General features: G+C 34.3%; 1 protein-coding gene across 4 annotated transcripts in view; it reads left to right on the plus strand.

Moving 5' to 3' along the window:
• YTHDC2 (YTH N6-methyladenosine RNA binding protein C2) overlaps positions 1–23,986 on the plus strand; it is a 66,490-nt gene that overhangs the window by 20,627 nt on the left and 21,877 nt on the right. For all 4 annotated transcript variants that reach the window (XM_022591013.2, XM_022591022.2, XM_022591039.2 and 1 more), the window contains exons 8-20: positions 495–602; positions 1,725–1,873; positions 3,630–3,765; positions 7,545–7,671; positions 7,884–7,949; positions 12,956–13,134; positions 13,389–13,485; positions 13,564–13,651; positions 13,738–13,818; positions 15,518–15,600; positions 21,061–21,166; positions 22,613–22,732; positions 23,041–23,313. In XM_022591013.2, the coding sequence (XP_022446721.1) occupies positions 495–602; positions 1,725–1,873; positions 3,630–3,765; positions 7,545–7,671; positions 7,884–7,949; positions 12,956–13,134; positions 13,389–13,485; positions 13,564–13,651; positions 13,738–13,818; positions 15,518–15,600; positions 21,061–21,166; positions 22,613–22,732; positions 23,041–23,313 (1,613 nt within the window). The remainder of the gene's footprint in view (positions 1–494; positions 603–1,724; positions 1,874–3,629; positions 3,766–7,544; positions 7,672–7,883; positions 7,950–12,955; positions 13,135–13,388; positions 13,486–13,563; positions 13,652–13,737; positions 13,819–15,517; positions 15,601–21,060; positions 21,167–22,612; positions 22,733–23,040; positions 23,314–23,986) is intronic.

The following is a 23,986-nucleotide window of genomic DNA, read 5'->3' on the forward strand; positions in this document are numbered from 1 at the left end:
TCTGTAGCTTATTTTGTTTACTCCCTTCTCTTGGTTCTCATTTTTCTCAGTGAGGATGCTTTTCTTGATTCCTTCAAATTCCCCTATTATGTACTGTCATGGTATCTTGTACTTCTCTCTCACAGGACTTTTTACAACTTTATTTTTACATTGATGTTTTGGATTATTGGATTAATGTCAGATTCCCCTGCTAGATTACAAGCTTAAAGCTTCAAGAGAGCAGGAGGAACTCTGTTTCTGCTTACCATTTATATTCCTAGTGCCTAGCATGATGCCAAACAATCAAGTAAATAGTAAACACTGGAAAAAAACATGCAAATGAACAGTTGTCTAAAATATAGATCAGAGTTATATTTAAAGGACAATATGAGGATCACTTGACCTATGGAATTGCCTTTGGATTAATATTCAGATTTATTAATTTGAGAATCTCATGTTTTTATGTGAATTATCTCTAAGATGCAAATTGACTGTTTAAAAAAATTCCTATTTAGTACAGGGAAGACCATTTGAAGTAAAAGAAATGTTTCTGGAAGACATTTTAAGAACTACTGGATACACAAACAAAGAAATGTTAAAATACAAAAAGGAAAAACAACGAGGTAAGCTTTTTATCAAACAAATATAAAAGAAAATTACTATTGATATTGACTTTTTGGAGTACTCCAGTCTTATACTATGCAGATACAAGGACACTTGAAAGTATTTCTCTCTGTGTATAGTTGTAGAATATTATATTAGAATACTGTCCCATATGGAAGTTCTACATTCTGGTTTATGTCTAGAAGTTATAATCTATAGAGGGGAATTGAAAGGGGATGCCAGAGTTGAGGAGGCTGAGTGTGTCTGTATCCAAATATTCAACCACTATTTTAAGGAGGCAGAAGATTTGTGCTGGCTGTCCCCAGCATATGTTATAGAGTGGGAGTGGGGAGTGGGTGAGGAAGTGAAAAGAGTAGCATATGAGTAATAACAGGCTCATCTTTGGTATAATTGTTGAGTTTTTCAAATCTTGATATTGTTATGAATTGCATCAGTATTTTGAATTTAACATTACTTGCCTATTAATACATCTCTTATGATTTATACTATATCTCAGCTTTTGAATTAAGGTTAAGTTCCTTTTGCTTACTTTTAATTACATTATTCATGATGGAAGACTTGGCTTCAAGCTTTGATTCCTTTGTTTAGTTAGTATAACCTTGGACAAATAATCTTACCTTCTTTGGATTCTTCACTTGAAAAAAGCAATTAGCAATGCCTGTGTCACAGTGCAGTGCTGAATCACTAATAGGTAAATTATAAAACTTCTGGTTCTCAAAACTTTTGAAGATGAAAATTGAATATAACTTGTGTCTCAAACAGAATGGTGGTAGAAATTCAATAAATGATTTTCTACAAAGTGCTATATGCATATTAGTCATTGATTTAAACAGTATTTGTTATATGGCTAAAATACTGTTCATCAAATTATGTCCTGATTCAGAAGTAAACTTCTTACTAGTAGATGAATAGATGAGGTTTTATAAAGCAGTTTCATGTGTCCTTTTGGTTCAGCATAACACATTTTATTGAATGTTCTTAATTAATATATTTTTAAAAAGTAACTTTAAAATAAGGCCAACTTTTAGGTATTTTCAGGTTCACTTAATTTTTTTAAACAAAGAAATATATTTCAAAAAGCAAAGAATTTATCTACTTATTTTCTTTGGTAATTAATTTAGAAGAAAGACAACAAACCACACTTACAGAATGGTACTCAGCTCAAGAGAATACTTTCAAGCCTGAATCTCAGAGACAGAGAGCTGTCCCAAATGTAACTGAAGAAAATGATTTATTGGATGATGGTGGTGATGCCGCCTTCAGTCAGTTGGTAAGACCTCAGTGGTTTCACACTGCTATTTTGAGTGAAAATTGTGTAATTTAAAGAACATTTTATGAGATTATATTTTTTATTACATTATTAAGGCATAATTCCCTTAGTTTATCTTAGACTACAACACATTTTTCAGAATAATTTTCTACACACTTTTTTTTTCAAATAATGCAACATCTTTTATTGTTTCATTCTGAGTTAAAACTATTTCAATATTTTCTATAAATTTTGTGAAGAAAATAGTTGTAGATATTATGTATATATACATACATTATTATTGCTAGATATTTTATCATCTCAGAAGTTTAAGAACCTATGAGCTAAGCAATGCAAGATAAGCTAAGTTAGGAAAAAACTGAGAAAAACCTCTTGGTATTAGGGCAAGTAATCAAGACTGATGTTTATACCACAAAGCCATGTGAATCTGTAAAATCAATTACCCACTATAGACCTCAGTTTCTTTTTCTCTCTGCTTTTCTCCCTTCTATTTTGCCACAGTATCTTTTACAAATGAAATATTTTGTAGAAATCCTGCCTGCTCATCCATCACTCTCCATCCCCACCCCTAAGCGGGGCTTCTGCTACTTTGGATTCCTTGGAGTCTGTTTGAAAACTGGAACCAGCGGATTTCCTAGGTCCCTTCTGGTCTTTGATTCTGGTTTAGAATTCTTTAAAAGGCATTGGTGATTAGTGAGATGGCTGGGACTATGCACTTTTTAGAAAAAGAATTTAACTCTTTTGAGCATGAGAAGCTACATAATGCAGATATGCTTGCAGTTTTCTCCCAGTGTTTAAAGTTCTGATGCATCCAAATGAACTATAGTTTTAAAGAATGTGTACTTTTAAAGAATGTTTAAAAATTGTTATTTAGTGCAGGGAACATCCATTTGGTTCAGTGAACAGCATTTTGACCATTTAAATTAGTGATTCTTTTTTTTTTAAAATTATTTGTTTATTTTTGGCTGCATTGGGTCTTCATTGCTGAGTGTGGGCTTTCTCTAGTTGCAACGAGTGGGGGCTACTCTTTGTTTTGTGGTGCGTGGGCTTCTCATTGTGGTGGCTTCTCTTTGTTGTGGAGCACGGGCTCTAGGCATGCGGGCTTCAGTAGTTGTGCACATGGGCTCAGTTGTTGTGGCTCACGGGCTCCAGAGCACTGGCTCAGTAGTTGTGGTGCACGGGCTTAGTTGCTCCGTGGCATGTGGGATCTTCCCAGACCAGGGCTCGAACCTGTGTCCCCTGCGTTGGCAGGCTGATTCTTAACCAGTGTGCCACCAGGGAAGTCCCTAAATTAGTGATTCTTAAGCCTGGCTGCACAGTAACATCCCCTAAGGAACTTTTAAAGTCCTATGGAATCTGGCCTCCATTCCAGAGATTCTGAAGTACTTGCTCTGGGGTGGGACGTGGCTTCAGTGTTGAAAAGCTCCAGGTGATGTTTCCTCTGTTGTGCAGTTGGGACATAAGACCACTGATAGACAGGTACATTTAGCAACATTCTGTCAGAAGCACAGTTAATATTGTGACTGTATCATACTCCTTTGTTGACAGAGTCATTCTCAGATAAAAGATGAATGTGAAAACAAGATACAATATTGTGAGTGATTATGTTTGTGATGAGATGAGAAACTTTTATGTCAAAGCCTTTGCTGTAATACCAAATGGTTAGTAGTTCTTGTGGCCGTTATGGCCATCTCATGTTCTTTGCAAGCAAAGGTTAAGCTGTTAAGTAATTTATAATCTTTGCTTCTTTTTAAAGACAGAAAAAGATGTGAATTGCCTTGAACCATGGTTAATAAAGGAAATGGATGCTTGTCTTTCTGACATATGGCTGCGTAAAGATGTTGATGCCTTTGCTCAGGTCTTTCACCTTATTTTAACTGAAAATGTTAGTGGTAAGTATAATTTATTTAAGGTTTTTGTATTACTCTTGAAGTTATTTATTATGATAGAAGTGTAGCTTAATTCATAAAATTCAAAATTCACTTTTTGTTCACAACCAATATTTTGTTCTTTTGGAGTACTATTTCAAATGTACAAATCAGGATCTTCTTATTAGCATAGTAGAATAGATAAGTATTGTATTAAATCAGGGACTCTTAACCTAATGTCTCCAGAATAGTTTCATGGGGTCTGTGAATATATGACAGTTATATGCAAAAGTATTTTTATGTGTATAAAATTTGTGACATAAATATACTACCCCCTATGTATCACCTTTACCCCTGGAGTATCTTGGGTTTTCAAAGAGATTTGTTATTTCAAAACAGGGGAAAAATGTTAATAACTTTAACTCTAGATTATTCATTCAATAAGTGGAAAATTTTAGTATACCTTTAGTTATATAGGTTCAAGTTCTGATTCACATGTACCTGCATTATGTCACATGACATATTTTCACTAATGATTTATTCTGATTTCGTTAGTTGGTTATAATGGATATTGGCAATCAGGGGTGAGTTTTAGGACCCTGAAGGCTTTTAGGCAAAAGGTAGAATGATGATAATAAAAGGTCATTACTGGAAGGGATTTAGATGTCAAGTAGTTTATCCCCTCACTTGAACTTCTCAGCATTATTATTACTATACTTGATCACTCCTTTCTTGAAACATGTTCTTCAGTTAACTTCTGATATTCCATACTTGATTTATTTTCTTCTCATCACCCTGGCTGGTATGTCTTGGTTTCCTTGGCAGGATTTTTTTCTTTTTCTTGACCTCTGAATATGGAATGTCCCAGGCCTCAATCCTCAGACCTTCCTTCTATTTACGCTTACTCCTTAGATGGATCTCATCTAGTCGAAGCTTTAAATATTTATTTAAAATGACTCCTAATTTTACGTCTCCAATCCTGAACTCCCCCCTCACTTCAATACACCTCACCACTTGACATCTCCGGTTGGGAGTCTGTTAGGGGAATAAAACTAGATATTCCCCAAACAACTTGATTCTCTGTTTCTCTACCTCTCTCTCAACCTGCTTTTTCCTTAGTGTTCCCTTAGTGATCATTATCAGTTGTAGACCTCTTTAAAAATGCATGTGCCTGGCCATCCCAGGCACACTGAATCTAACTCTAGGGTACTACCATTCACCTAGTTGCTAAGGCAACAAAATATAAAATCATCTTTGACTTTGCTCTCATACCCCACATATAATCCATTAGCAAATCTTGTTAGTTTTACCTTCTAAATAAATCCCAAATCTCACATGTTTTACTTCCTCTACTGCTGCCATCCTAGTCAAAGCCAACATTTTTTCCTGGACTATTACAGTGGACTATTAACTGCTTCTATTCTTATGTTACTAGTCTGTTCTCCAGAGAACAATCAGATTGATCCTTTTGACAAGGAAATTGGATCATGCCACTTCTCTTCTCTTAGCTGTCCCATGGCTTTCAATTACACTTTGAATAAAAATCAAAGTTCTTTCCCTGATTTAGTCTCTGACAGTCTTTTTTATCTCATTTTCTACTACTCTTTTCCTTGTTCACTGTGCTTTAGCCACTCTTGTCTTCTTGCTCTTCATATATGCTGGCCCATTCCCATCTTCGGGCCTTTGCCTTTGTTGTTTTCTGTGCTTGGAACGCGGTCCCCACAGATACTCATATGGCCCAATGCCTACTTCATTTAGGTTTCTATCCATAAGTTAGGAAATTTGAACTCTGAGACATGTTGCTTTAAAATATTTATAAAACATTTTAAAGTATTTTTGTATTATCTTTGACCCTCTTCCTAGATATTTCTTTAGAGAGAACTAGACTATTACTTTGATAATGATCATCCATTATGACCATCCAGGTCCCTCTCCTTTATAGTTTTATTGGACATTTTCCGGAGCCCAGTATTCTAATGTCTTAGGCCATGTGTATGTAGTAAACTAAAATGTTATGGTATCTCTATGAACAGTAATTTACTTCCCATGTTTTTATTTCTCTTCTAAAATCTCAACTCTTAATTGGCACCAGAGTTGAGAATACTTCATGTGATCCAGGAAGCCTTGGGCTTGGTAGATTTTTTTTTAATCATATCAATTTCCCTCTGTGATGTTGTATAACCAGGTAGTAATTAGCTGGTTTTGTAAGACTAGGCATTCTGTGGAACGCTGGATGCTAATCATCTATTGCTGCATAACAAATGATTCCCAAACTTAGCAACCTGAAACATCTATTATTTCACATAGTTTCTGAGAGTCAAGAATCTGGGAGTGGCTTAACTGAGTGGTTCTGGTTCCTAGTCACTCATGGAGTAGTAGTTAAGCTGTTGGCAGGGTTTCAGTCATCTTAAGGTTTACTGGGGCTGGAGGATCTGTTTCCAAGAAGGCTCACTCATATGGCTGTTGGCTAGAGGGCTCAGTTTGTCTCTGGCTGTTGGCTGAAGGCCTCAGTTCTTTGCCATCTGGACCTCTCCATAGGATTGCCTTATTCTTCCCAGAATGTGGCAGCTGGCTTCTCCCAGAGTGTGTGATTCAGAAGAGAAGAAGAAAAGGCAAGCAGGAAGCTATAGGTACCTTTCATGACCTAGTTTCCAAAGTTGCACACCGTCTTTTCCACTTTATTCTATTTGCTAGAATGAGTCACTTAGTCCAGCTCACACTCAAGGAGAAGGGAATTAGGCTCCACCCCTTGAAGGGAAGAGTATTAAAGAATTTTTGGATGTTTTCAAACTCCCACATTTATCCATACCCCTAATTGAATATTCCGTTGAACAGTAATTCCCATATATTGAGTACAAATCATAATCTTTGCAGATCTCTGTAATAATGCATGTTCCTGGCCATCCCAGACCTACTGAATCTTAATCTAGGAGTAAGGCATAGCTATCTGTGTTTTCAGAAATAAAAAGCCTGAAGTAATTCTCTCCATAGGTTCCTCTCCCCACCTTAAAACCGTTGGCTTATATTAATAACGGATACCATGTTTTAGAGGGTTGTTAAATTATGAGGATAATTGGGTATATATGGAAAATTAAATTTTTCCTTTTGTAATTATCTTAAATTTTACTACAGAGGTTTTTTTTCAGTGGTGATTTCTTTCTGAGATTTTGTAATTTTGTAATTTATGAAAATTAGTTCTCAGTAATTATAGTATGTTGCATTGCTTGAAATATATTCTAAGAATGAATTTAAATTCAATAAAAGTTTAATTTTTTTCTCATGGAAGGGTTTTATGGGAAGTAAACTTCCTGCCAGTGTTATTCTCATTAAGCATCTAAGATAATAAGAACCTGGCATGATGGGGTAATAAAAGCAAAACAAAAGGACCTCAAAAAATCATTTTGAACTTTTCATTTGCCCTTTTAAGTATTCATTACCAGATACTGATGAAAATTAACTTTTTAATTCTTCTTTAATTATATCTTGTCATTTGGTCAAGGCATATCTAGGAAGATTACTTAAGGATTCTACAAAGCTAGTAGCTTTCCTTTTCTGTTTTAATTAACAACTATCTTTCCTTCTCCTGCCTTCCAACTGATAGTACCTATTTCATCCTGCTTATACTAAGGACACATCAGTATCGGATCTTCTTGGATCAACTGAGTTAAAGGTTATACAATGCTGTTATATACTTAGGTAAAGGAGCAAGTCCCAGGTTAATTCTCCTAACATTCAAGAAAATTAAAATGATTTTCCAAAGTAATTTGGAAATGTAACATTTATGTATCTTTTCCTTCTTTTAGTGGATTACAGACATAGTGAAACCAGTGCAACAGCTTTGATGGTTGCTGCAGGACGAGGTTTTTCAAGTCAAGTAGAACAGTTAATTAGTATGGGAGCCAATATTCATATTAAAGCATCAAATGGCTGGTAATTTTAAATTGCATTCATTCTTTGTATATCTTTGTATAACTACACATATCTTTTTTGATTTCTTATATGTCTTTATGTTAAAAGCTATTTGTAATAATTGCTCATACATCTCTACTTTAATGGGTGAATGAATAAATTTGAGTAACTGGTTTTATAATTTTGAGAATATTATTTCTCTTTCTTAATTCGATATCTTTGAATTTTGGCAGGATGGCTTTAGATTGGGCTAAACACTTTGGACAGACTGAAATTGTGGATCTTCTAGAATCTTACAGGTAACACTTTATACTATTTTTAATTAATCCTGACTCCTTTTTAAAAAACTTAGCCATATAAATCATAGAATGTGACAAATGAAGGCTATTTATAGTCTCTTATCCAGATTTTTTTGTGTGTGTTTCTAAGGAGTTTTTCTAATAACAGCTTTCAGTTATTTTGTAGGTTGTTAGTAAGATCCACTGTATTATAGTATTTACCTTATTGTTTATTTTATCTTAAAAAAGAAGAAGGGGAATCTCCAGTTAAACTTGGTATTTGTCTCTCTGCATTTCCCCAAAACCTCACTAAAATGGTAAGGAAGGAATATAAAATGTGTAAACTAACAAAGTCAAAGAGAATGGAAGAGGATATGCAACTGATGAAAGATGTTAGTAAATTTTTGGATGATATATGGCTAATGGATTACTGATGTTTGACTTAGCAAAGCTTAGAAAGCTGAAGCCTGAGTGCCTAAAGAGGGAAGTGCCAATGAGAAACAACCTCATTTTAGCTTTGAACTTCTTAGAGGCTCATTCAACTACTTCTGAATGAAGCAATGAAAGAAAGGGCTAAAAAAATAACAGAGTTAGTTGAAATTCTCTATGAGGAATATTTGGAATCTCAGATTCCCTTCTTTCCTGCCCTCAGGTGATACCTCTTTCCCACTGTAGCAGGATGTAGGAAGTTTATTGAAAAATTAAACCATTTAGAGTTTGGACTTGGGGTGACCAGGTACAGTGGGAGAGTGGGAGTAAGGTATCAAACAGAAAAGGGGTTTAAGTGAAAGTCTACTTAAAGACTAAAAGTTGAGATACCATCCACTCCCTTCCCCTGCTGTCCCTATCTCCTTTTCCTGTTTGAAGCTTATGTTCTTTGGCAGAAAACTTGAGAATTCCTTCCTGGAAAAACAGACCAAGCCTAGAGAAAAGATTTAGAACTTTAAGAGGTTTGGTATTCCTTCAATGAAATGACCATCTTTAAACCAGATAACTCAATTTTCCCCACTTGTACACCTGGAGGTTTTTGTGCTTTACTCTTTAAAAATAAACAAACTGCCAAGGATTGATCACCAGGCATTTGAGTGGAAAAAGCACTCAAACATCAAATAAACAGTAACAACAAAAAACCCCCAGAAGTTGAATAAAACTGAGCATCAGTGACCAGAAGAAAACTTCAAAAATAGTAATCGAAAATAACATTCATGAACCAGAAAACAGTGTGCTTAAAAAAAAGAAAAAAAGGAACAGACCACAAATCTTTGTTCAAATTTCATCTTCATGAGGGCTACCCAAATTTACCTATCTATTGCAATCTGCCTCCCCCACAGTTGATCCTCTTTAACCTGTTCTACTTTTTCTTTTGTCCATAGGACCTACCATCCTTTAATAAACTATATAATTTACTTATTTACTGTATTTATTGGTTTATTGTCTGTCTCTTCTCTCCATTGGAATTTAGTAAGCTTCTTGTCTCCTTTGTTCAGGGACAGTGTCTGGATATAGATGTTCAGTGATTATTTTTGAAAGAATGAATAAAGAAGAAAGAGCCCTTGAAAATTAAAATATGATAGCAGAAAAATAATTCAGAAGGGTTGCAAGATAAAGTTGAAAAAAATTGCTGACAGAGTAGGAAAAAAAGACAAAAAAATAGAAAATAGTAGAAAAAGGATAGGAAAATTTATTTCCTATGTATTTTTTTATGAGGAAGCTGTTAGAGAATGTGTCCTACAAAAATGAGGAAGTGAAGTAAAACAGAAGAATACAGTAGATCCAGCACAGGAGATAGATGAAAGAAATGCTTAGTATGTTGGTGCACAGGGCTGTTCCTATGACAGCTGCCCAGTAGGCCTTGTCTCATAGAAACAGAAGATAGAGAGCTCCAGGAGGAAACTCCCTCTGGGGTAAAAAGGATTACCTGATCGTTTTGATCATATTAAAAAGATTTTATGAATTTGTTGGACACTTTGGGAAGAATTAGTGCTAAGTACACAGAAAACTAAGCAAATAAAAATTAGACAGTAATTACTCAAGGAAAGCCAAAAAGTTACAGAAGAAAGGGAGTGTAATCATAGTTTACTATTTAGCTCAGGGGTAAATAATGTTTACATAGCAAAGTAAAGCTGAATGCAGATTTAACGAAAATTGTATGGGTTTATGTGTGTGGAAACTATATGGGGGTGGGGGTGGTGACCTCATTTTTCATTAATTGGAGATTCACAGATAATTACTAAATTGTTAAATGAATAAATAGCAGAAGATGCATGTTGCTTAGAAATACGGCAGTAAATACCAAAAGAAATGGCTAAAAGAATTGAAAAAGGTCCTAGGCAGTGTGACTAGGAGTGGAGAAGGGTTTTTGTTATAACTTCTATAAAACCCTTGTTTATTAACACTATGTACATGTATTACTTTGATTTAAAAAAAAAAAAGTGCAATACTTTCAAAATCCTATGAAACTGTTATAATTCTTCTTTTAGATAATTATTTTAGATAAATTTTGATGTTTATACAGAGTTTAGATTAGACATTTAAAGAAAAAATATATTTAAAAGAAATTTAAAGGAAATGTATTTTATAGTACGCTGATAGCTTTTATCTATTTTCAACCGATAAGACTGTCAAAAAAATAATAGAGTATGAAGTTAAAATATATTAAAACATCTATTATTCAAGAACATACAAAATGTTTTATTTGACTTGGGTTTTTGTATTTAAGTCTATAGATGAAGTCTCGGGTATTAGATGAAGTAAACATTTGAAATATGAAATTAGTTTTATCATTTTAATTTCATTAAATGATAATGTAGAGTCTCAAAGTCTTGGCAGATCCAAATGCTAATTCTGGTGTGGTGGGTTTTATTATCATTTCATTAATAGCACCAGAACTTGCACCAGAACTTCCTTTTAATGCTAACACTTCGAATGTTCCAGATACTGTTACGGTGTTAGGTGTAGCTCAATATGTACTACAGATTACCATGTAAAACAGTTATCTGGATAATATTTTAATTATCCCAGCTAAGTCAGCTTTCTTTTTATTCCACAGATCATGATGTTATCAACTATAAATTTCAAACATTTAAATTAAATTTATTATGTTTGCTGGATTATTGATACTTGATATCTAAAGTTTATAGCATTAAACAAAGAACATAATACCTCCTTAATTTACGTGGTAAAAATAAGAAAACAAAAAACTTGGAATGTTTTAAATTGGATTTAAAAATTTTAAATACTACAATTATAACGTTGCAGAAGTTTCATATTTTTCCTATTGAAAGCAGTCTTTTTTTAAAAAAAATATTTATTTTTGGCTGTGTTGGGTCTTTGTTGCTGCACATGGGCTTTCTCTAGTTGCGGCGAGCGGGGGCTGTTCTTTGTTGCGGTGCATGGGCTTCTCATCGCTGTGGCTTATCTTTGTTGCGGAGCACGGGCTATAGGCCTGTGGGCTTCGGTAGTTGTGGCTCGTGTGCTCAGTAGTTGTGGCTCATGGGGTCTAGAGTGCAGGCTCAGTAGTTGTGGCGCACAGGCTTAGTTGCTCTGTGGCATGTGGGATCTTCCCGGACCAGGGCTTGAACCCGTGTCCCCTGCATTGGCAGGTGGATTCTTAACCACTGCGCCACCAGGGAAGTCCCTGAAAGTAGTCTTATGTTATTTTTCTGCTAAGCTCTTTAAGAAAGATTGGGCTGAACTGAACTTTCTAGAAATCATATTGATAATTACTAGTGATGGCAGTTTTATATTTTCACTTACAGGATGAAGAAGCAAGGGGGTTATTTCAGTAATTTCTACTGATTTTGGCTTTCGGGAAATAGCATAATCAACCTGCTTTTAGTGTAGGATAACTGAATTAGTCATTTTAAGCTGATACCTGTAGACTGTTTTTTTTTTATGTATGAACTATTCTCCAGAACATTGTTTATAGTAATGAACAATTAGAAACAACCTATTAAGAAAAGGTAAATGACAACCAAAAGTTTGTGTTTTTTTAAGTTTTATTGGGATAAAATTCACATACCATATAATTCACCTACTTAAGTGTATAATCCAGTGGTTTGTAGTACATATGTTCAAAGAGTTATGCAGTCCTCACCACAGCCAATTCTGAGAACATTTTCATCACCCCAAAAAGAAATCTGTGCTCATTAGAGGTCACTTCTAATTTCCCCCAACTTTAGCAGCCCTAGGCAACCACTCATCTACTTCCCATTTCTATAGATTTATCTGTTCTGGACATTTCCTATAAATGGAATCATATAATATGTGATCTTCTGTGATTGGTTCTTTCACTTAGCATAGTGTTTTCAAGGTTTGTACATGGTGTAGCATCTTTTTAACGACTGAGTAATATTCCATTCTATGGATAGACCACAGTTTGTCTATCCGTTCATCAATTGATGAACATTTAGGTTGTTTACACTTTTGGGATGTTATGAATAGTACTGGTATAAACATTTGTATACAGATTTTTATGTGGACATATATTTTCATTTCTTCTTGTCTATATACCTAGGAGTCTAACTGCTGGGCCATATGGTAACACTATGTTTAACAGTTTTGAGGATCTGCCACATTGTTTTCCAAAGTGGTTGCACCATTTTACATTCCCACTAGCAGTGTATTAGGGTTCCAATTTCTTCACACCCTCTCTCACACTTATTATTATCTGTCTTTTTTATTATAGTCATCCTAGTAGGTGTGAAGTGGTATCTCATTGTGGTTTGAATTTCATTTCTCTCATGACTAATGATGTTGAATGTATTTTCATGTGCTTATTGGCTATTTGTATATTTCCTTTGGAGAAATGTCTTCAGATAGAGTTTTTTTAAAAACACATATTGCCAAATTTTACTTTGAATAATATACTTGAAACCAAAATATGAATTACATTATAGTGTATTAATTGTCACTTACCCTCTTTAGAGTATATTGAAAATTTGAACATGGACATAATGGGAATCATTGGCCTTTAAGCGTTACTCTTTTTAATGAAATTTGACTTGGTCTGTGTTTTTCTTTTCTAGTGCTTCATTGGAATTTGGAAATTTAGATGAAAGTTCTTTGGTTCAAACAAATGGGAGTGATCTCAGTGCAGAAGACAGAGAGCTCCTGAAAGCTTATCATCATAGTTTTGATGATGAAAAAGTAGACTTGGATTTGATCATGCATCTTCTATACAATATCTGCCATAGTTGTGATTCTGGTAAATAAGTATTGTCTAAAAGAACTGAAGCAAAAATATATTGTTTGACTTAAATTTAGTATTTTGTGTGTGTACAAATTTTTATACAATTTTGTTGATAATAATGCACAAATAATCTCTTGTGTCATTTTATAAGTATTAGAGTTTATCAGTACTTGAAAACACATGATGTAGTTCATTATAGCTAGTTGTTTTGATTGATTCTGGTTTTACAAAGAGATTTAATGTTTAAAAAAAAGTCATTCTTCTTCAAGGTGCAATATTGATTTTCCTGCCTGGATATGATGAAATTGTTGGTCTGAGGGATCGCATCCTGTTTGATGACAGGCGGTTCGCTGACAATACTCATAGGTAAAAGCTAAAGCTTTATATTTATTGCATTAAATAACAGTTAGGTACCACAGTATATTTTCTCTTAATTGTCGACAGGTACCAAGTCTTTATGCTTCATTCAAATATGCAAACATCTGATCAAAAGAAGATATTAAAAAACCCACCTGCAGGTGTTCGAAAAATAGTAAGCTTCATAAAATCTTCTTTTTTCCATTTTATTAGTCATTGGTTTTGCTTTCATATTAACGATAACATAATATCCTATTGCAGATCCTTTCCACCAATATTGCTGAAACCAGCATCACAGTCAATGACGTTGTCTTTGTTATTGATTCTGGTAAAGTGAAAGAGGTATGTATGGATAAGTTGTATTTTTACCTAAATGACAAAGGTTAAGTTCCATAACAATAAATGCTTTTATAAGCAGAATTCATTTTAATGGGAAAATTTCTGGTTCTAAGATGAATTTAACGTAGTAAATGTTGGTTTCACTAAAGTAAATATTCTACCTTAAACAACTCAGTTTGTAGGATCTGTCTTATTTTAACAAATTATACAAAAAATTTAGCCTCTGCTCACTAAATATTAGGAATAAAATAAAGGATTTGGCTAGTTACAGTGAAAATTTTGTCAATGTGGGAATTTGATTACATATTTTGTATGTTTTCTTTCTACTCATGGGCATGGACCGTGTCCCTCTTGTTCATTGTTATATCTCCAGTGCTCCACATATAGTAGGTATTCAAAAGATACTTAGTTCAAGAGAACCATGCTGATAGGAAACAAACAAACATAAAACCAGGCTTCAGCAAATGATGGCTAGCAGTAAAATTGGGCCCATCATCTGCTTTCGTAAAAATAAATTTTGTTGGAATACTGCCATGTCTACTTTTTACCCATCGTCTGTGGCTGCTTTCACACTCCAGTGGCAGATTTGAGTAGTTGCAACAGACCCCCTCTGCAAAGGCTAAAATATTTACTGCCAATTCCTGATATAAATAAAAGGCAGCATTTATTTCCTTTTAGTGTTGGAATGCCCAGCAATTCTCAGCACCCTTAATTTTGGTCGATCCTTTCACTGAAATAATTGAAAGTGATAGAGGTAATTGATTTTTCAAGGAGAGCAGTGCTATCCATGTTGGGAAAGCAAATTATATCTGTTCTAGTGGATATGAATGATCATTTTTAATGTGAAAAAATTAATTACCTTTAGGTGTTATTTATCAAGTAAACTGTGATGGTAGTGCCAAAAGTTATTTTATATACAAAATTGTTAAATGTAACATTTTATTAAAAACAAAATAAGCAGCATCTTTTCTAAAAATCCCATAATTAAACAATTATGAGAACACATTTGTATTTGCTCTATGTAGTAATTTTATGAAAAGGAAAGTGTAAAGTCACTGAATGATTGATGTATATATTCTAGCAATGAATTCTTTTAAAATATTTTTCTACATAAGTTTCCACTTTAGAAGTGAAAGTATGGGGATAGTAATGGTTCTTTTTAACTTTCTCTTTTGTAACATTCTGGATAGGCTAACTGCATTAGTAGTTCAGCAGGAGGTAAAATGGAAGGGGTTAAAAATTATTCAGTTGGGAATAGGATTACTTTAGTGATTATTGTTATTCTTCCAATCAACTTCCTGGAAAGTATTTCAGAAAACGTCTTTCCCTGGTCACTCCTATTACCCACAGTGATGTAAATCTGATAGAAAATGACCTCAAGGAATAGATCAGTTCTCTCCAATCTTGATGCCTTCTGAGAACTGACTGCCATTATCCAAGTGTAGCAGAGAAAAACAGGTAGCTTAGCAAGGCACAGAATGAGGAAGTTTTACAGCTCTTCTAAGTTTAGTTTTCATTCTTTTTCCTTAGAATGTTTGTGACCAGAAATCTGGATTTTTTTTTAAAATCAGTATTCTGTTCTAATTAATCAAAAGGGACTTTGAATTAAACTCGATGTGCTAAAATATGTTCATAATATTTTCTGCTATTTCTTCTTAAATACCTTTTATGTATTAACATGAAGGTGATTTAAATATTACAGAAATCCTTCGATGCACTGAATTTTGTTACAATGTTAAAAATGGTGTGGATTTCCAAAGCTAGTGCCATACAGCGAAAAGGCAGGTAATGTATATTTAATGGACATTGATTCAATTGCCTATAAAATGGAAACATTTTCATATGTATTACATATTTAATGTATATTCTACTTTCTCTAAAATGTTAAAACTTTCGTGTTAGTCTTAATTTTTATATTATTTTTGCAAAGCATACCATTTTAATACTTATTTTAAAAGTTGAATTTAGGTTATGTTAAAAATAAAAATTTTTGTCTAGTATGATCTACACTCAGAAGACATAAGAAACTTAAAAAACAAAAATAAAAGCAGTGTAAGATGTAGGACTAATTTCTGTACAATACATAAAAAGCTCCATGAAAATCAATTAAACAAAGACCACTACATTAACCTCACATATACCACATATATCTCATATATACCTAAAGAAATGCGAATTAATGAGGTACTATGTTTTACTTATCAGATTGGCATCAGTGAAAATTTTTAACAGCACACATAACAAGAGTTGACAAAAGCATGGGCCAGTAGGCTTTCACAGTTTGCTGATGGGAGTTTATATTGATGTGACTTCTTCAGAGGATGATTTGAAACTGTTTATCCAGTTCTTCCCTTTAGCAGTGGATTCTACTTCTCATAATTTATCCTGAGCATACTTGTACTCAGGATAAATGTGTGCCAAGTATGTGGCACTCATAGTATGTGTGCCAAGATGTATGTTTAAGAATGTTTTTTGCAGTATTATTTGTAGTAGTGAAAAGTCTAGGAACACTGTAGTATCCATAAGTAGTGAAGTGATTAAGCAAATTATATTATTGTCACACAATGTCATACTAAGTAACTATTAAAAGGAAATATGTAGATGTATGTGTTTTATGTGGAATGAGTTTTCAGAAGCTCATATTAATTGAAAAAAGTAAGGTATAAAACATGTATCTAGTATTTTCTTGTTCTAAAAAATATCTATGCATGTGTATGTTTGCATGTATATTTAGGCACACATATGTTGTCGAGGCTGAGCTAAACATTACAAAACAGTGATTGTTGACTCTGAGAAGGAGGATTTGTGGGGCTCTTGGAGGAAGGAGACAATTTTTATTTTTGTATTTTTTGTATTTCAGTTATTTAGCACATACTTGCATTACTTTTTCATTTTTAAAAAGGCAAGATTAAAAAGAGTCATATTTTTCAGTAATTATTTGACTAATTTTTCTTGCATTTTAACTAACAAGAAAACATCAGATACTGACTTTAAGAGTGCTGCCTACTGAAGATGGTGGATACATTGATTTCTGTACTTTATAACTTTATAGAATGCTCTTTGTTGTTGTTATTGTGTCAGTTGTCTTCTTATGACAAGTGTGGCTTGGCACATTGAGCTGGACTTACACCGTGTTAATAGTATATTATCAGGGATAAAAATCAGAAATTATAGAAATTTTCTTTGCCATCTTTTTCAACAGATGTTTTTTGGCAGCCTTCACTGTGCAAGTGTTAGGGGTGCAATGATGAATAAACTATGGTCTGATGGGTAAAGTTTGAGATGGGGAAATGTTGCAGTCCATCTTGGAATCCAATAAATTAAGCAATTTTAATACTATGTGATCTGCACTGTAACTAGATAATGCTTCTAGAGGAGTTAAGATAGAATCCGAGACAAATATGATTAAATAGTTATTTTGGGAAGGCATTTCTGGCAGAGTGAAAACATTCACAGAGGCCTAAAGGCAAGAGTGACAAAGAAAGTTGTTTGGATGGAGTTTAGAGGAGAATAATGAAAAATGAGTGGAAAGAGGTAAGTTGCAGACTGGTCGTTTAGGACCATTTTGTATTTTCTCTCTCTCCTTTTTCTTCTTAATAACATGGTTATAGTATTCTTTCATCTTTTTGAGGAATGAATAGGTAGAGACAAAAATGATGGTAGGAGGACCCCAGTAGGAGACTCTTTTCATTAATCCTGTCATTTACAATAAGGGAGAGATGAGAGTAGCCTGAATTATTATAGTGGTGGTTGAAATAAAGAGGAATATAGGCATACCTCCCCTTACTGCACTTCTCAGATACTGAATTTTTTACAAATTGAAGGTTTATGGCAATCTTGTGCACCCCGTGTTGAACAAGTCTATCAGCACTATTTTTCCAACAGCGTTGCTCAATTCTTGTCTCTGTATCACATTTTGGTAATTCTTGAAATATTTCAAACTTTTTCATTATTACTATATTTGTTATGGTGATCTCTGATCAGTGGTCTTTGATGTTATTATTGTAATTGTTTTGGGGTACCACGAACTGTGCTCGTATAAGAAGGCAAACTTAATCCATAAATATTGTGTGTGTTCTGACTGCTCCACCGATCAGCCATTTCCCATCTCTCTCCTTCTTCTTGGGCTTCCCCATTCCCTGAGACACAATACTGAAATTAGGCCAATTAATAACCCTACAATGGCACCTAAGCGTTCAAGTAAAAGGAAGAGTCGCACTTCTCTCACTTTAAATCGAAAGCTAGAAGTGAATAAGCTTAGTGAGGAGGGGATGTCAAAAGGTAAGACAGGACGAAAGCTAGGCCTCTTAGCACCAGTTAGCCAGGTTGTGAATGTGGAGGAAAAGTTCTTGAATGAAATAAAAAGTGCTACTCCATTGAACACATGAATGATAAGAAATTGAAACAGCCTTATTGCTGATGTGGAGAAAGTTTTAGTGGTCTGGATAGAATATCAGATCAGCCACAACGTTCCCTTAAGCCAAAGCCTAATCCAGAGCAAGGTTCTAACTCTATTCAATTCTGTGAAGGCTGAGAGAGGTGAGGAAGCTGCAGAAGAAAAGTTTGAAGCTAGCAGAGGCTGTTTCATGGGGTTTAAGGACAGAAGCCATCTTCATAACATAAAAGTGGAGGTGAAGCAGCAAGTGCTGATGTAGAAGCTGCAGCAAGTTATCCAGAAGATTTAGCTAAGATAATGAGGGTGGCTACACTAAACAGATTTTCCTTGGAAAACAGCCATTTCTTGGAAGAAAATGCCACCTAGGACAGGCTGACTCTCTTGTTAGGAGCTAATGCAAGTGGTGATTTGAAGTTGAAGCCAATGCTCATTGACCATTTAAAAAGTCCTAAGGTCCTTAAGAATTATGTTAAATTTACTCTGCCTATGCTTTATAAATGGAACAACAAAGCCTGGATGACAGCACATTTGTTTACAACATGGTTTACTGACTATTTTAAGCCTGCTGTTGAGACCTGCTGCTCAGAAAAAGTGACTCCTTTCAAAATACTACTGCTCATTGACAATGCACCTGGTCACCCAAGAACTCTAATGGAGATGCGCAACGAGATTAATATTGTTTTCTTGCCTGCTAACACAACATTCATTCCTCAGCCCATAGATCAAAGAGTAACTTCAGCTTTCAAGTCTTATTCATTAAGAAATACATTTTGTAAGGTTATAATTGCCATAAATAGTAATTCCTCTGATGGATCTGGGCAAAGTAAATTGAAAACCTTCTAGAAAGGATTCACCACTCTAGATGCCATTAGGAACATTTGTGATTCATGGGGAGACGTCAAAATATCAACATTAACAGGAGTTTGGAAGAAGTTGACTCCAACCCTCATGGATAACTTTGAGGGAGGAAGTAACTGCAAATGTGGTGGAAAGAGCAGGAGAACTAGAATTAGAAGTAGAGCCTGAAGATGTGACTGAATTGCTGCAATCACATGATGAAACTTTAACAGATGAGGAGTTGCTTCTTATGGATGAGCAAAGAAAGTGGTTTCTTCAGATAGAATCTACTCCTGGTCGAGATGCTGTAAAGATTGTTGAAATGACAACAAAGGATTATATTACGTAAACTTAGTTGATAAAGCAGCAGCAGGGTTTGAGAGAATTGACTCTGATTTTGAAAGAAGTTCTGTGGGTAAAATGCTATCCATCCAACAGCGTGGAATGCTTCAGAGAAATCGTTTATGAAAGGAAGAGGCCGTTGATGAGGCAAACTTCATTATTGTCTTATTTTAACAAATTGCGACAGCCTTCAGCCTTCAGCTGATCAGTCAGCAGCCATCAACACTGAGGCATGACTCTCCACCAGCAAAGAGGCTATGACTTTGAAGTCTCAAATGATGGCTAGCATTTTTTAATAATAAAGTATTTTTTAAATTAAGGTATGCACGTTGTTTATTTAGACGTAATGCTATTGCATGCTTAATGTACTACAGTATAGTGTAAACATAACTTTTCTGTGTATTAGGAAACCAAAACATTCTTGTGATTCACTTTATTGCAATGTTTGCTTTATTGCCATGGTTTGGAACTGAACCTGAACTATCTCTGAGGTATGCCTGTAAGTAACTAATTCAAGAGATATCCAGGAGAGTAATATTGGTGATTGTATGTCCAGGGGGTGGGGGGTAAGGAATAGAGTGGAATGAAGGATGTCTTACAGGTTTCTTTGAAAATTTTGTGGATGGTGGTGCTATTGTCGGGGAAAATGTGAAGCGTGGTTATGTGGGGAGAATTAATTTTTGGTTGTGTTGTTTGAGTTGACTGGAAAATCCAAGTAGAGCTAAGAGCCTTCTGAAATATAGGTCTAGAATTAGGATAAGGAAACCTAGATGGACGGAACTTGAAGTTAGGAGGATTATTAATATCACTTGGGAGAGAGCAGGATAAGGAGAGCAAAGGGCTAAGGTCTGACCTCAGAGGAACATCAACATTTAAGAACTGGGAAGGATAGAAATCTTTCAGAGGAGGCTGGATAGGTGGGAAAGCTAATGGGTATGTAGTGAGGGAAATATTTGATGAAGGAAGGAATGGTCCAACAATGTCAGATTTTCTAACTTGTATCACACTGTGTTATAGTTAGGTTTGTCTCTTTGGATTATGAGCTTTGTGAGGCTACATAGGGATATTTCTGTATCTCTGTCACTTGGCATATTCAGCCTTGCTATTAGCTGATACAGGGACTTTGGATGAAATTAAAAGTGACTGCTTTTCCTCAAGGCGTATTTCTAGTGCTTTCCAGAAAATTATGCAAGTCTCTATGATCGTGGGGTAAATGACACTCTCTTAGAGTTGTGTAATGCATAACTTCCACAACTCTGTGTTTAGTGGGCCTAAACACAGTGCTTAATATCAGCTCTGTAAACTTGATTAAATTTAAATTACCATATATTTATTCATGCCTTATTTTTTACTCACTTTTATTTTTGTGTGTGTGTATATATATATATATATATATAGTATATAAATTTTTACCACTGTCTTAGAAGTATTACTTGTCAGGTAGTATTACTTGTCATTCATGAATCTCACTTTATAAATGAAATAATTGAGTCCCACAGATGTGAAGTACCTTTTCAAAGGTTAGGGGATCAGTATCAGAGTAGAGGTTCAGACTCACATGTCCTGATACTGGTTCTTTGTTCTGTCTCCTAAATCATATTGCTTTTACAGTTTCCTTATTATAGTCTTTATTCCTGGTTTGAGCCTTAATTTTGTGTTTCAATTTTAAGGGCAGGGCGATGCAGACCTGGAATTTGTTTCCGGCTGTTCAGTAGACTTCGATTCCAGAATATGTTGGAATTTCAGACTCCAGAACTTTTGAGAATGCCATTACAGGTGGAAATTTACTTAACTCTATCTAAAAGGCTATTTTTTGTGGGTGAGGGAGGAGAGGGACCATTTCAACTTATACTGATTGGGCTTTTAAAAAATCAATTTATAAAATAAAATTATAAAGTATATATTATTGAGGGTGGTTATATATAACTAATATTTTTTCTGTATAAGAAAATTTAACTCAAAAACCTCCAAAATTTAAAAGGATTACTTGAGTGCATTTGAATTTTAGTATGGTTTATAGATATATTGTTTTTTTAATGTAACATTCTAGGAGTCTGTCAACCACATGAGTGTTCACCTTTTAAATTCTCAATGAGAAGTAGAAAACAAATCATTTAAAGTACAAAAGATAATACCAAAATCTCAGTTTAAGATGCTGATCTTACCTTGGTAGTTTTGGAATTGAGTTCACTGAGATTTCCTGGCCTGTATGAATTGTTTTCCTTTTGGTTTTCTGACTTCATGGAACAGCCAAACACTATGTACTTTCTAGGGAAAACTATCAGAAGTGCATTAATTTGATTCTCTGGTGTGCTGAGCTAGATGCTGGCTTCCAAACCTTAAAGAGACACTGGGTCATATTTTTGGCATCCAGGTACCTGGATGACTTCCCACTTCTCCATGCCTGTGTGCCATTTTCTGTTCTTCTTAGGATATGCAAAGTTCTTAACAAAAGCCTAAATTATCTCTCCTGCTTGTGTCTCCAGTTTTAATTTTTTAATTCTTGCCTTTCCTCTTCTCTCTGCTCATACCAGTATTTTCAGTTTCTGAAGCACATTTTGTTTCCTTCTATCTTAGGGCCTTCATATGTGCTATCCCCTCTCCATTGAAACCACCCCCTTATTCCTTTTCTGTTTAATTCCTAATTAATCTGTACATCTTAAGTGTCATTTCCTCGCAGAAACTGTCTTTGACTTCCCATGGCTGCCTCCTCCTACTCTTTCTTGAACTTGTGTTTACGTCTTTAGTTCCCTGTATCCTTCATAGCACTTATCCCAGTTGTAATTAAGTAGTTAATTATATAATTATTCTGTTTTTCACACACAGTGAAAATCCATGGGGGCAGTGTCTGCCTATCCTCTTCTTTTTCTCCAACTTGATACATGGTGCCTGGCACCTAGCAAGCACTTAAATATTTGTTGAATGGATAAAAGATTCTAGAATGTAATATAAAGGGAAAAAAAAGATTTTTGGACAGTGACTGTATATATAAGAACTGTGTGAGGAGACATTGCCCGCTGTTGATGGAGGATGGTTATTAAGATTCTCGCACTAAAGTATGAGCCCATCTTTCATAGAAAGACGTTGTTCCCTTTGCTGTTCATTTTAATCAGAGACTCTACTAGTCTGTGTTGGGAAACTATAGTTCCCAGGGTTTTTAAAAAAATAAATATCAATTATAAGTGTCAGTATTTCAAAATTATTTGCTCTTCTTATTTACAGGAACTTTGTTTACATACCAAGCTCTTAGCCCCAGTTAATTGTCCTATTGCTGATTTCCTTATGAAAGCTCCTGAACCTCCACCAACTTTAATTGTAAGAAATGCTGTGCACATGCTTAAGGTTGGTGTCTTAATAGTTTCATTTTACCTGAAATTTAAACCAATTGAGAATATGTCTTAACTAAATTTTTACCTAAAAAAATTATCTTCATATTATGTATTTTGAATAATACTCTCGTGGTAATTATAGCAACACAGTAGGTATAGTTCATTTTTATATAATATATTTGAAGCAAAATATATTTTTTATGAGGTACAGTAGCAAAAGAAAATTTATGTTCTTGTATCTTACTTACGGATTTTTAAGTATGTGGTTTGATTAAACAGTTTTTGGTCATGTCAAGTTCTATTTTATATCCTTTTATTTAGACAATAGATGCAATGGATGCATGGGAAGATCTCACTGAACTTGGATATCATTTGGCTGACTTGCCAGTAGAACCACATCTTGGTAAAATGGTCCTATGTGCTGTGGTGTTAAAGTGTCTGGACCCCATCCTTACAATTGCCTGCACACTAGCCTATCGAGATCCTTTTGTCCTGCCAACGCAGGCCTCTCAAAAACGTGCAGCTATGCTTTGTAGGAAACGTTTCACTGCAGGGACTTTCAGTGACCACATGGCACTTCTCAGAGCATTCCAGGTACTATTATTGTCATTTTATTTTTGAAGTGTTGCTGGTTAAACACATTTCTAGGGTAAGTGTAACAAATTAGAAAATAGATATGATTCTGTTAATTTTGTTTCATTATAAAGTCACATTTTATTAATTGCTCAGAAAAATACCTTCCTAAACTGTTAATATGTTAAAATTATCATATTTTTCTCTACTTTTTTCTTTCATTTTCTCAGTTTTCTCCTTGTAAAACTATGTATATATTTTTATTTATACTTATATGTATATTTCTTTTTTATAAACCCAAATTCCTTATCTTTAATCATATCTTGTTTAGGAATGCTCTAAAATTTTAGTTAAGAAACATTGTATATTATTCAAAGTATATAGAACAAAACTTAGAAGAAAATTATCTTGAATTTAATATCCATTTATTGATTTTTTACAGTGCGTTCCTTTCTTGTGTGCTCAAGACACTATGTTAAGAATTTAATATTATAAAGCAAAATCCAAAAATCACTTAAAAATTTTAAGATAATAATAGTGAGAAATTGAGGAAAGTGATAAATGGGAAAGAAAAGATAAGTATAGTGAGCCTGAGTAAAGGAAATGATATATAATTTAGAAATTCAGCTATGTGGGGGAAGAATATGTTATTTCTTGAAAAGGTAGACATGTTATTTATCCTTCAATTCTCTTG

Source organism: Delphinapterus leucas, chromosome 3 (assembly GCF_059928025.1).
Source record: "Delphinapterus leucas isolate spDelLeu-1000000601 "Yukka" chromosome 3, BTC_Dleu_Yukka2, whole genome shotgun sequence".
In the NCBI taxonomy this organism is placed as follows: Eukaryota; Metazoa; Chordata; class Mammalia; order Artiodactyla; family Monodontidae; genus Delphinapterus; species Delphinapterus leucas.